Source organism: Pteropus vampyrus, unplaced genomic scaffold (assembly GCF_000151845.1).
Source record: "Pteropus vampyrus isolate Shadow unplaced genomic scaffold, Pvam_2.0 Scaffold2, whole genome shotgun sequence".
NCBI classification, from domain to species: domain Eukaryota; kingdom Metazoa; phylum Chordata; class Mammalia; order Chiroptera; family Pteropodidae; genus Pteropus; species Pteropus vampyrus.
Window position 1 is genome coordinate 5,285,341 of NW_011888783.1, and position 14,739 is coordinate 5,300,079.

A 14,739-nucleotide genomic window follows, 5' to 3' on the forward strand; every position below is an offset into this window, starting at 1 on the left:
CCAAATGGTGGAAAAACCAACCTCTAATCTATTGCCAAACCACTAGAACACAGCAAAAAGCAAACAGCACAGTCAAGTAACGGAAACTTCTCAGTGTATCTAAATGACTGTATAAATAAAGACCCAATTTCTAAAACCAATGAAAAGATTTCCACAATTTCAGTATGATACAGAGGTATGTAATATGGGTACTATCAAAGGCTATTTCATTTGGCAGAAAAGAAACCTATGATTGAACCACTGGAGTGGTATTTAGAAGACATGTAAGCATTCTATTTGTTAAGTACAAACAAAAAACTAGCATGTCAATTTATACATGAGAAAATAGAAATGGTCTTCATTCATCATGCATATGAGGAATTGGATTTAAGTGAAAAAAGATTTGGAATATATATACACATATATATGTATATGTGTATACATATATAAAAGATATACAATTTTTGTAGTTAGAAATGTCTTTTAACACTGAGCAAAAAAAAAAAAAAACAAAAAAACAAAAAAATGATACAGTCATTTTGTTTTCTTTAGCTAGAACTAAACTACTCCATAAACTTACACTGAGAAATTGCTAATGGGTGTATTGACTAAAATAATAAACAAAAGTCCAGACAATGAAAGAAAAAGAGAAATTTTTTTAATTCAAATACCATACGATAAGCCAAGACCTCCTCCTTGAATTTCAGATAAATATATGCAACATCTAATAAACATCTCCAGTTGGCTGTCCAGTAGTCAGAGTTAACATGAGTAAAAGTGAAGTACTGATTCTTTATTATTCACCTCCCCATAAATTGTGTCTATTTCAGAAAATGACACCACCAATCCAGATGCTCAGAATAAAACCTTAAAAGACAATCCTCATCCTTTTTTTCTATTTTGCAGTACCCAACCAAGCATCAGTACATCCTGCAACCTCTAACTCCAAAATAGATTGATAATCAACCTATGCTCATCATCTCAACTGACAGAATTCTATACTAATTTACCCTTCTCCCTCTTCTACTCTACTGAAACAGTGTCCTAGCCTGCTTTGGGAACCTCACTTTAGACTCTTTATAGCCCATGGTACATACAGCAGCCAGATGATCCCAAAATTTCCTGTTTCAAACTTTTGAGTGCCTGCTCAGTGCAATTAAGAAAACAAAACAAACAAAATAAAACAAAACAAAAATCATCAACAACAACAACAAAAACCCTTTATCATGACCCATAGGGCCCTATGAAATCTAAACCCTGACTCTCTCTTCAACATCATTTCCAATTTTCTTGGTTCTTGATTACCATCTTTCAGGTGCAAGGTCTTGTTACTGTTTTCAGCTCTTAACTTTTATCATTCAGGTCTTAAATAAATTGCCACCTGCTCAGAAAGGGCTTCCCTGATAACTAATGCTCAAATTTCATAAGAACAAATATAAAACATTTCTAACTTAATAGAAATTTGCTTTACTGCAGATCCATTGCAAACTATTAAATAAAGGATACCTATATTTTAAATTTATATTTTAATTATTTCTAATTTTATTGTTTTTTAAAGTTATATTTCAAAAGTTTGAATCATTAAAAAATCTTCAACAGAGAAGATATTTATAAACATGGCAATATTTCATATTTACTAAATAATTATAGGTAATTTAATTTTATTTCTTAGTTAATATCAGAAAATTAAGAGTTCATTTTAACAGATGTAAAATAAATATAGATGCACTTGGTGTTATATTAATTTATTTCACAGCTATGTAACTAAAATTGAAAATAAAAGACAAAAATATTTGGTGATAGGCTCTTCAAAAATTTTTTTAAAACTTGCTAATAAAAACCTATAACAATATTTCAAAATGATTTGAGTTAATCAGATATATTTTAGCAATTTAAAAATGTTGAGTTCATTTTCTTTTAAGAATCAAATAATTTCTTATTTTTTTAAATTTTATTTTATTAGTTTCAAGTACACAGTACATTGACTAGTCTATGTTTTAATTTTTTTTAATGTTTTTATCTTAATGAAGATGTGTACCCTCCAGTGTATCAGCAATTTCAAAAGTCTAATATCTTATTAGACTTTAAAAGCTGAAAAATTATGACAAGCAATTTTTTAAAAGTTAAAATAAAAATACAGAGAGAGATATTACCATGAGAGAATATAAGTAGATTATAAATTTATGAGTTATTTGCATAATGATCAATGATGCAATAATTTTTCTACAAGTGTATTACGTGCAAATAGTAGTTTAGAGAAAATGATTTCTCCTTTAAGTCAATCTTTTAGTTATAATCTTTGGAGCATTCTATTAATACACTTTCAGTCCTATGATGAACACAATATCTATAATAATTATTAAACAGCAACTTCAGGAGAGTTAATCCATTTTAATAACTGTCTATTTGAATAACTATCATTTTTTACATAAATGACTCTATCAATGAAAATTACTGAATAAATTAACATATTCAAAGACAGTGTGTGTTCATTTACATATCAACTTTTGTGCTCACTGCTTGTAATGGCTATCTCAGCCAGAGGGTCACAGACACTGACAGGTATCATCTCATTATTCCTCCTGCTCCTTGCCATTTTTGAAGTCAACTTGGTAGCCATGTGATATAACCAAGGCACATGCATAACCCCGCAATCTGATCCATTTTTTTTTTCAGTTGCCCTAGTGCTTGTCCAGGGCAGTGTCTACTTTCAGGAGATATAAGAGGGGAGTGTTATTTTATCAACATGCCCCAAATGTCTCTGCTCCTTTCAAATCTACCTCAACATGATATCCTTAGTTTTCCTTCTAGACACAGAGGACATACAATGAGCAAGCTTTGCATTTGCAACCAAAATGGTGATAGATCTTATTTTAATCCTTTGTAAACATAAATACTCAAGTAAAGTTACTTTTCATATGTAATTAATTTTGTGAACAACTATCTTATTTAGATTGCTTGAAAAAGTAACCTCCTCTTTATTATCTCTATATTCCTAGTTATTTCACAGAATGCTTTATAATATGACTTTCAACAAAAGCCAAAAGGATATTGCTCCTTTTTGGGGACCGAGGTTAAAGAATTTTGAGCTGATGATCTGTTCCTTTGAGGTAGAGAGCCACCCCCCCACCCCAAAAAAAGTCATAATCTTGATGAGAAGCAAATAGTAATGGTGGTGAAGAGAAAAAAATAAAAAAGAATATTATAATAAGGCAAAACCTGAAGAGGATGCTCCAGTATCTCACTGTGTATAACAAAGGTACATGAGAATGTAGGAACCTCATTCCCATCCTCTCTTACCTTGGCTGGATCAGCCCTGCTGTCACAAACTATATGTCAGGCAATGGAAATATGAACTGCTTCAGTATGGAAGATGAGAAAGTGTGAGTTTAGAGGATTAAAGTTTTTTGACTCATTTCCAGGGAACACCAAATTTGAAACTCTAATTGTAACTTCTTATAGAAGCATTGCTCATAGTGATGAACTGGTGAAACATTCTAGTACTAGAGCGCTACACACACACACACACACACACACACACACACATACATACATATATACATATGTACATATATAAAGTTTTCATTGAGTTAGCCTAGACACTGAACCCAAATGGACTTGCAAATAAAAATTTGCAACAAAAATTCTTTTTGAAAGTTTGCAAATGCCATAATTGTGTTTCAGTTTACAGTAACATGCTGTAAGTTATATATTAAATATCTTCAAAATATAAAATGAAATATACATTTTAATGGAGAATATCAGATAATTCAAAAAAGAAAAAATCTACTAAATATATTTTGCCTAGGAAAAATATTGTTTTAAATTCTATCTCCCTCCAAAAATTTCCCTTAGCCAAAATCACAAAATAATGGTATCATACATAGTACTGGGAAAGGAATTCAAATCTACGATAAACCAAAAGCAAATAATTTAACTATAAATGCTTGAGTGTTGTCTGCGAAGATTACTACTCATTTTAGTGTCTGAAATACAACTGTGTCACTCCCAGTGGGAACTTTTACTACATAATATAAAACTGGGCTGCCTTGTTAACAGTTCAATTTCTAGAATAAAGTTCAATACTCCAACGGTAGATTGACTTAGGGCATTAAGTCTAACTTCAGTAAACAGTAATCAATAGGAATGAAAGAAAGAATATGCTACAAAGAGAAAAAGACCAAATTGAGAATTGTTCTAGAAACACAAGTGAAAAGAGCAACATGAAAAAACAACTCTGATCTGAGCTACTTATGTAATTTTAATTTATTAACTTTGTTTAGCACTTTTCATCTCTATTCATGTTTAGTTTTACTGATCTGAGTGTATTACTAGAAATATCTCAGAGCTGATAATCTAGAGATATTTTATCACCATGAACTTTTGTTTCTGAGAAAACATACACATGTTTTATACACTTACTGGAGATGTTGATACCTGGGTTGTTCTTAATTGGTTTTCCAAATCTTGTACTTTGTTTTTAAGTTCCATATTTTCTGTTTCTAAGTCTTGAATCTAAAAAGCAAATGATTATTGTATAACCTTCAGAAATTTACTCTTGGAAAATATTGGATTTTATAATGGCTACAATAATGAATTGGACTTCATATTATTTAAAACTTTAATACATTCTTTTGTGCACATGAGAGAAAATTATTTGATAAAGCTTGGGAAATAAAGAATTCTAGGTCACTTGAAAGACATATGATTAAATTTAAAGTATGTTTTCACATGTGTGCAAAATTCATGTTCCTAATACCTCATCTCTGTGTTTTCTTGTTGCACTGTGCAATCCGTACCCATAATCTTGGAGTATAACCACAAGACAGTGAAACTTGCTTATGATGATTTTGAAGAGAATGGAGAAAGGGTATAATTTAATTACAAAGGAATCTGATCTGCATGGGAAACCACTTACCCAGCATCTGCTGTTTCTGCTGCTCTGATCCCCATGAGAAGCATCAGGAAGTGAAGCAAAGTCACATGAGAACACTAAGTTCTTGTGGGAATTCAATATAAAATGGTTAAAAACTGTGCAGGGGATCAGGAATGAAAAATTATAGGAACACAGTGAAAGCAGTTCCAATCAGTGTGGGGGAAATTTAATGGCAGGCCTTCTAAATTTGTTTGATGATATGCAAGTTTCCCTGTATTTACATCACATAAATGTGAAACAAGTTTAGTTTACTCACTCTTTTCTGTAACCCTGCAATCTGTTTTCTTGTTTCAACATCTTTTCCTCCAGATTCTAGAAATTTCCTGTATGCCAGGTCAAATGCTTGGCCGATTGTTAAAGTTATCTCTTCAGCCTTTGTAAAAATAAAACAAAGATGATTTGCATTTCAATAATAATATGTCAGACTATTCTTTGAATCAAGAAAAACATTCACATGAGGTACTTCAAAAGGGCAATGGCTGAGGGTAGAAGTGTAGTAATTGAACAAAGTTGGCTCTGCTAACAAAATAATTAAATGCCTACCCATGCACAACATAAAAAAAAAAAAAATGTCTTGGCAATTAAATGAATAGCTATTGAAATTGAAAGCAAGAGTCCTGTCCCACTCCTCATCTCTTTTATCACGGTATTTTTTTTCCTAGTTTGTTTTCCTCTCTTCCTCAAATACTTAGTGCCTATCAAATGAAAGCATAGTGTCAACTGCGGTTTCTCTCATTGCTTTGCTACTTATTTCCTCTTCCTAGTGAGGAGGGTCTGTTAAACCTGGCAAGTAGCTTGAATGAGGTTGTCTGGGTGGTGCTGTAGAAAACTTGAGATATGCCCTCTCTAAATGGAGCAACTGCTGCTCAGTTCCAGTTAATTGTTGGCTTGCGGAAATAAGCAATTCTGACACAGAGCTGTCAGATTTTAAATATGTGAGATGAGGTCATAAATCTGAATCTTTATATGAAAGCTCCCAATTTTAAGTAAACATTATTTTTGTAAAACACTGTTGATTGAACAATATATATCTATCTTCTGTATTTGAACTGGTAAACAATTTACAACTTGAAACTGCCACAAATATCCTAAATCCGCCTGGTCATTTCTTCTTCCTTCATAACTCAACTGATATAACAGTGTCTTACACAATGTAAACATTAAAGGTTTATTTACTTTATTAACATTATAAACAAATTTAGTAAATAAATTAACTGAATGCATCACAAATACATCACATTCAATTCTAAGAACTTGACATGACATAAAAACTGCTAGTAACATTAAATCTTTAAAGTACTATGCTTTCACTAATCTACTGCAAATCCTAAAACTTTCTGCTATGCTACAAGCAATCTAAATTAAAACTATGCTTTATTAATAAAGCTTAGATTTAATTAAGAAATTGTAATTTTTGTAGTTCACTATTTGTTTAAGAAAGACTTTTAGCCATAAAAAATATATATATATATTCATAGCATTCAACCCAGTTAACTAAAAAAGGCAAAATAAACATCTAAATTACATTGCAAACTGTCTCATGAAAAAGCGGAAAAAAGAAATGTCTTTTTAATTTGTAGTTCCCTTATTGTATTAGCCTAGTTTCATGAATGACTAAGCTAAGGGGATCCATTTAAATTCAAAAAAACTTTATTTCAAAAAATGTTCTCAAAGCAAACGTGAAATCTAATAAGAATATATAATAAATAGCTTACAAATAAATACACCTGGTAAAAAAGACTGAATGCAATGATTCCTTCTAGTAATAATAATGTATGATTCTTTTGACACACGAATCTTTCTTTACAATTAGTTAATAAGAGAGAAGTTTTAAACTTTGCATTATTTTACATTTCATTTCACATAATTAAAAGAAAACATGTAGGTCTCATCAGCTTGTTGGGGCTACTATTTAAATTTTATCGAGTGCAATATCCAGTGAATAAAATATATGTATTAACATTTGAAAACAAAATTGTAAAAAATACAAACTATCAAAATAATGACTAAACAGTTGACAGTGACTATCTTTCTCTTAAAATAACCAAATCAATCACATTATAATACGTACTCATAGTCTAATTTTATTTTGTAAACTTATGAGTATAAAAATTCTGTAAATATTAAATCTTAATAATATGATATGATGATACTAATAAAGTGAGTTCCAGTTTCTTAGCATACTAAGATAAGCCATTTAAATTTCAAACAAGTTCTTAGAAATTCACAGAAATACTAACTATATCAAATACAACAAATGAATAGAATGAAGAGCAGAAGGACTCCAGAGAGGTCACAATCATACAGGTAATATAATATGACAGGAAGAATGTAAAAATAGGAATCTAGGGTCTTGGATTGCAGTTCTGATTCTGTTGCTATATAGCTTTGTGACTCTGGAAAAGGCACTAAATCACTCTGACCTAGATTTATTTAAAATGTGATCAAAGAGTTGGTCTAAATAGTTCAGAATTTATTTTCCAGTTTTTTTTTTTGAGTAAACATTTAATTTTGCAATAATTTTAGATTTATATAGTTGTAAGAAATAATACAGAGAGATCTTGTATACCCTTTAAACACTTTCTCCCAATGTAAGACATAAAACTATCGTGCAAATCACAACCGACTTAGTATTGTCAAGATATAGAATAATTCCATCAGCATGAGAATCCCTCATCTTGCTGTTTATAGCCACATCCTCTTCCTCTCAATCCTACCCTGTCCTTAACTCCTGGAAAAGACTAATCTGTTCTCCATTTCCATAATTTTGTCATGTCAAGACGTTATACAAATGGAACATACAGTATGTAAGCTTTTGGGACTGACTTTTTTCACAACATATCTGGAGAGTCATCAAGGTTGTCATGTATATTAACAGTTCATTCCTCTTTACTGCTGATAGGAAGTACTCCATGGTTTGAATGTACCATTGTTTGTCGAACCATTCACCCATTATCTAGGGTTTTGTAGTTTATGACTATTATGAATAAATTTCTATATACATTTTTGTGTAAGTGTTTGTGTGAACATAAGTTTTGATTTCTCTGGAGTAAATGCCTAAATGGGTCATACAATAGTTGCATGTTTAGTTTTGTATAAAAGTGCCAAAAATTTTCCTTAGTGGCTGTACCATTTTATATCCTCACCAAAAATGTACACATAATCCATTTTCTCACATTTTTACCAGCATTTAGTATTATCACTTTTTTATTTTAGCCTTTCTGATGGATATCTCACTTTGATTTTAATTTGCATTTCCCCGATGGGTACCAATGGTAACATTTTTTCATATCCTTATTTGCTATCTGACTATCCTCTTTAATGAAATGTTCCTTCATATCTTTTGTGCATTTTCCAATTTGATAAATTGTTTTTATGCTGTTGATTTTTGAAAGTTCTTTATATATTGTAGACACTAGTCTAATGTCTGATACAAGTTTGCAAATATTTTCTCCCAGTCTTAGCTTGTCTCCTTATCCCCTTCATAAGGCCTTTCACAGAGAAACTGTTTATTTTTGATAAAGTCAAATTTGTCGCTTATTCCATTTACAGATCTTGCTTTGGGTGTCAAGTCTAAGAACTCTGTCCAGCCTGAAGATTCTCCTTGTGTTTTGTTCTAAATGTTTTTTATTGTACATTTTACATTTAATCCATGATACATTTTCAGTTAATTATTGTAAAAAGTGTGAGGTTTAGGTCAGGTGTATTTTGCTTGTCCATGGAGATCCAAGTTTACCAGCACCATATGTTGAAATGGCCATCTTTTGTATTTGCATCTGTTATGTTGCTAATGTACCTTTGTCAAAAATCAGTGGGGTATATTTGTGTGAGTTGATTTCTGTGATCTCTATTCTATTCCATTAATGTATTTATCTATTCCCTCACCAAAACTAGTCTTGATTACTTTAAGGGTATAATAAGTCTTGAAATGGGGTAAACTTATTTATTCCATTTCTTCCAAACTGTTTTAGCAATTCTAGTTCATTTGCCTTACCATATACATTTTAGAATGATCTTATCTATATCTAACAACAAATCTTGCTATGAATTTGACAGAAACTGTGTTAAACCTGTACATTACTTTGGAGAGAACTGATATATATACTAGACAGAGTTCTTGAATCCATAAACATGGTATATCTATTTATTTACATCTCCTTTTATTTCTTTCATCAGTGATTTGTAGTTTTTGACATACAAGTCTAATACAAGTTTCACATGTTAGAGTTATAAATATGTACTTTTTAAAGTAATTGTAAATTTTGTATTCATGTGTTCATTGCTAGCATATAGTTATACAATTGATGTTTATATGTTTATTATGTGTTCTGCCACCTTACTGAACTCACTTAATAGACCAAGGTATTTTTTGTAAACTCATTTGGATTTTCCCTGTAAATAATCATGTATCTGCAAAAAAAGGTCTGTTTTATTTCTTACTTTATAATCTGTATGCTCATTTTCTTTTCTTGCTTTATTGCAATGGCTAGAACTTCCAGGACTGTGTTTAATAACAATGGCTGAAGTAGAAATCCTGGCCTTTTTCTGAATATTAGGAAGAAAGCATTCAGTTTTTCACCATTAAGTTAAATATTACCTATAGTTTCAATTTTAAATGCTCTTTATCAAATTGAAGAATTTACCTTATAATCCTATTTTCTGGCAGTACTTAATCATAAATAGAATTTGATTTTTTTCAAGCATTTTTAAAGCACTAATTATATGATCGTATGATTTTTCTTTTTCATCCTGTTAATATGGTTGGTTACATTGTTAGATATTTGAATATTGAACAAGACTTGCATGCCAAGAGCAACCTCTACTTCATCTTTGCATATTATTATTTTTATATTTTGCTGAATTATATTTGCTAATAATTTATTAGGAATCCTTGCATATACATTCTTAAGGGATAAAATTTGGTCTGTAATTTTCTTTCTTTTATGCACTATGTCTAGTTTTGTTATTAGAAAAATAATAGTTTCATAAAATGAATTGAGGAGTGCTCTCACTTCTATTTTTTTGAAATAGGTTGTATAGAATGGTAATTCTTTAAGTATTTTATAGGTTCCTCCAGTGAAACTATCTAGGCCTGGCGATTTCTCTTTTAATACGTTTTAAATTATAAGTTCAATTTCCTTTATAGTTATGGGGCTGTTCAAATTACATATTTAATATTAGGTGATTTAACGTAGTTTTTGTTTCTTGAAAAGTTAATTCAATTAATCCTTGTCATCAAATTTATGTGTATAGCTATTTATAGCATCTTATTATTCTTTTGCTATCTGGAGGGTCGGTGATAAAAATCTCCTATTTTATTCCTGACATTGGTAACTTGTGTCTTTCCTTTTTTTTTTCTTTGCCAATCTTACTACATTTTTGTTACTTTTATGATCTTTCAAAGAACCAGTTCTTTGTTTCATTGTCTCTATTCGTTTGTTTTTAATTTCATTAATTTCTTTTTCACCTTTCTTATATTCTTCCTTCTGCTTACTTTGAGTTTATTTTGATATTTTGTTTTCTAGGTACTTGAGGTGGGAGCTTAAATTATGGATTTGAGACATATTTTTTCCTAATGCATTAACTTAGCTGTTATAAATTTCTGTCAGCATTATTTTATCTATAGCACAAAAATGTTATGTTCTATTTCATTTACACATAGTTCACTGCATCATAAATTTTTTCCTTTGTAAATTCCTCTCTGACAGATGGAATGTTTACAAATGTGACGTTTCATTTACAAGTGTTTCAAGATTTTTCTGTGATTATTCTGTTATTTTTTTAGATTGATTTCTTTGTTGTTCTTTCTTAGTTGCTTCAATTCTTTTAAATTTTTGAAATTTATTTTATAGCTCAAGATATGGTCTATTTTAGTACTGGTGTTTTCTTTATATCTTCTACTTCTTTGCTTAGATTTTCTATTTCTTTGATAAAATTTTCTTTAAAAAATTGTTTTAGTTGTGCATATAATTTTTTAAAAATTATCTTTATGATGTCTCTTTAAAATCTTTGGTAATTCTAATATTCTCTCATCTCAGTGTTGGGATCTATTGGTCATCTTTTTTATTAATTTAGTTTAAGATCTTGTTTCTTGATATCCTGAGTGATTTTTAATTGAATACTGGGTACTTTACATATTATCTGAGACTCTAGAAATTATTTAAACTTTTTGTTTTGGGTGGTTCACTCTCATAGAATTTCAGTAGGAGAATGGGAATGGGAGAGCACTGCCTCATCACCGCCTTGTGGGAATAGATGTTCAGCTTCCTCACTTGGCCTCTCTTTATTACTGCTTGGCAAGGCTTAGTACTCTAGCTCCCCATGTGATCTTCATTGTCACCACAGAAGGAGGAAGACTCATTAACACAACATGATGCTGTTAATAAAGTAGTGAATTCCAGCTTCATGGCACATTATGATGGATGCCATCTATCTTTCAACTCTCAACAATTTTACAGAAGTACTGAAAAGATAAAATGAGGAGATAAGACAAAGGCCTCATTAAAAGCAGATGGACTCTGGAACAGGTCAGTTATGAGAATAATACAGCATAATGCAACAAAAGCTTCAATGCCAATCTAATGTCGAATTTTAATCTTGATTCTGTCACTCTAAGATTAGTTGTTTAAAATTAAAATTAAAGAAATTAGCATATCGAAAATTCTATGTACATTTCAAAATCAATTTTATAAATATAGTTATTGTTATAATTACAGCAAATAAAACCTTGAGGTGAATATAACATAATGAAACTTTGAAGAAACATGTCTTCTTTGGGCTCATGAAAGTGATGCTGACTGTAGTTGGAGAGATATCTTGGATCCTTTCAAAGTCCAGACTTCTGTCTGCCTGAAGCAGAATCACTTGGCGAACTTATTAAATGTAGATTTCCTGAGCTCCAGCCCCAATTAATATGAACTTATTTTTTGAGGGCTTTATTTTCAAGACCCTTCTTATGAATATTATGCAAAATAATGGTTGTGAGCCACTGCTATAGGCTTCAAGAAATTATTTTCAAACTTCAAGAAAAAAAAAAAAACACTAATAGGCTATATCCAAAGGAAATAATGGATCAAGAAGTTGATCTCAAGATAATCATGCTAAGCATAATAAGCCAGACAGAAAAAGTTGAAAATTACATGATATCACTTATATATGGGATATAAACCTAAAAGCAACAAATGAGCAGGACAAACGAACAGAGACTCATGGACATGGACTTTAGACTAGTGGTTATCAGAGGTTAGGGGGTGAGGGAGGAAGGGGTAGGTAGGTGGGAAAAAGAGGGTCAAATATAGTGGAGTAGGGGGAAGGTGAAGTGGGTAAAGGGGATCAAATATATGTTAGCTAAAGGAAACTGGACTTTGGGTGGTAAACACACAATAGAACATATGGATGTCAAATTATAATGTACACCTGAAAATTATATAATTGTATTTACCAATGTTACCCCAATAAACTTAATAATAGAAAAAAAGAAATAAAAAAATTGAAATTCAGGAAATCAAGTATAGACAATTATGATCAGGAGGAAACAATGTTACTACACAGTGGCAAAAGATTATTCTATCTTACACATATATCTATTTTAATTTTCTCAATCACATGGAGAAAAACATGCAAACAATCATGGTTAAGAAGCACTTGGAACATTAAATATAATGCATTCATTCAATAGGATAAATTTAAAAAACAACTTGAATTTCATATAAAATTGTTATCATGCACATAGTATTCCTTATATAAGTAAGCATATTTTTCTGATGTGTTATTCCATAATGTTCATAAAATTCTCAAAAGATATTTTGACATCAAGTAGCTTAGCACATTAGTTTGCCTTTTTAGAGCCTTATAATTTAAAAGATACAGATAACTTGTTCTACATTTTGCAAATTTTTCCAAATAGTATTTTTTTAAGGAAAAATTTACAGAGCATATATTGTCTACCTGACGTAGAAGCTATATGGACAAATAAAAAGATATTTGTTTTGAAGGTCACATACCAAAACCAGAAATAAATTACATAATAGTGATAATAATATTAGTCCTCTGGTATTGTTGACAGCATGAAAAATGAACAAATAAATGAATTAAGTTCTTTTTCCTGTTTAAGCCAAGAATGTTGTTGAGGTTAGATGTTCTTCCTTCACTAAAGCCACCAATGCTGCAATGTGTGCTTAAAATTCACAACTACGTTTTAAAACAGGACCTCGGACTAGGTTATGATTAGCATTAGCTTATGCTTATAATCAAGACACAGGGTTTTCCTTAAAATTCCAGAAGATGAAAGAACTATGGCAGAACTTAACTTTGGAATTCCCTGATTGTTCTTACTTACTAAGAACTTTAGATTACATTCACAGGCTAATATGCATGCATTCATGTAGCACACAAACGCACATACAATTCTATTACCTTTCATTTAAATTAAGTTTTCTGAATAATGAAAGTTAAGAAACATATTTTCAAAGTATTGGAGATTTTTTTAAGGATCCATACACATTTCATTTCCTGGAGTTTAAAATATTTATTTTCACCAGATCAATTATATTATAGGAAAAATAGCTTTGCTCACCATTACTCTTTGCATTATGTACATATTACTAACTCATATTTAATATTCAAATTGCAAATAAATTAAAAGATTATAAGAGAAATAAATGCATAAGATAAGCAGGCATGACATTCTAAGAAGAAATTCGCATGCAAGCTTGTGCCCCCGGAACATGAGAATTTAGTTAAGGATGAAATCCTGAAGCATATTCTCATGACAGGATGGATCTATTAGTGTAGCTAAGTATTTGCAGGCTTTATTCATTTCCAAATACTTTACTAATGCCGGAAACAAGATAATTCCTGGCTTGTAAAACAGAACAAACCACCCTAAAACATCTGGCATACTTACACACTTTTCGCTGTCAAATACATAGCACAAATGTTTATTTGACTCAGAATCTTTGCATATGAAAGTGAATATCCTCTTGTCAGTTTTATCATCTGCACAAAATGATATTCTATGAAGCTGGCAATTGTGTTGGACTTCCTGTGAACACATGTAGAAATAAACATAGCTGAGTTTTTTTTCCATTTTCTGAAATGCTAGCTAGTGTTAAGAACATACAACACATGACTTTAAAAGCGAAACAATATTCTGTCAAATTTTGATTTTATAATTACATATACCCCAAGCTTAAACAAATACATAATGGAGATGAACCCCTTGACTTAGGATAATCATTTCAATGGTACTTAGAAAAACACGAACAAAATATGAACGGATCAGAATTTCATGGGTTTTCAGAGCTTGCTGACATTTGATATATCATTCTTACTCACTTTACTGTTTATCAGACCGAAATGAGATACACAAATAAATGCTGAGAGAATTTGTCTACAGCAGTGCATTCTTTCCCTGCATACAAACCAAATTGTAAGTCATCAAAGGGTTGCTTGGCAAGCACGAAAATTAAAATGAGGAAGTATATTACATGATTGTCATTTTTTTTGTCATTACTAGATAGACTGATCTATCCATTTCAACAGCAGGAAGGAACATGCTAAAAAGAAGGGCTTAACCTACTAAGGCTTTGGATGAGAGCATCTTCTCTTTCTTGTGTTAGTGCTGAGATGAACAATGACCACATCTGTCTGAAACTGTCCTATATTTTGTCTGATCAACCAGTCTCTTCTTATTGACATATTTGTTTTAATGTTAATACAGTCAATCAAACAATAGCCTTCAGTTGCATCGTAGCTCTCAAATACTGATAGCAGGTCTACATCAGTTTATTAATTATACGATCATGTTAATGATACATAAAGAG

The 14,739-nt window shown here is 30.8% G+C and overlaps 1 protein-coding gene across 13 annotated transcripts in view; it reads right to left on the reverse strand.

Moving 5' to 3' along the window:
- Nucleotides 1-14,739, reverse strand: part of GULP1 (GULP, engulfment adaptor PTB domain containing 1) — a 204,863-nt gene that overhangs the window by 17,398 nt on the left and 172,726 nt on the right. For 9 of the 13 annotated variants that reach the window (XM_023528982.1, XM_023528972.1, XM_023528955.1 and 6 more), the window contains 4 exons: nucleotides 13,821-13,958; nucleotides 5,172-5,288; nucleotides 4,898-4,978; nucleotides 4,402-4,494 (listed from right to left, as the gene is read on the reverse strand). In XM_023528982.1, the coding sequence (XP_023384750.1) occupies nucleotides 4,402-4,494; nucleotides 4,898-4,978; nucleotides 5,172-5,288; nucleotides 13,821-13,958 (429 nt within the window). The remainder of the gene's footprint in view (nucleotides 1-4,401; nucleotides 4,495-4,897; nucleotides 4,979-5,171; nucleotides 5,289-13,820; nucleotides 13,959-14,739) is intronic. The other 4 variants (XM_023529005.1, XM_011356391.2, XM_011356385.2 and 1 more) reach the window with 1 other exon arrangement.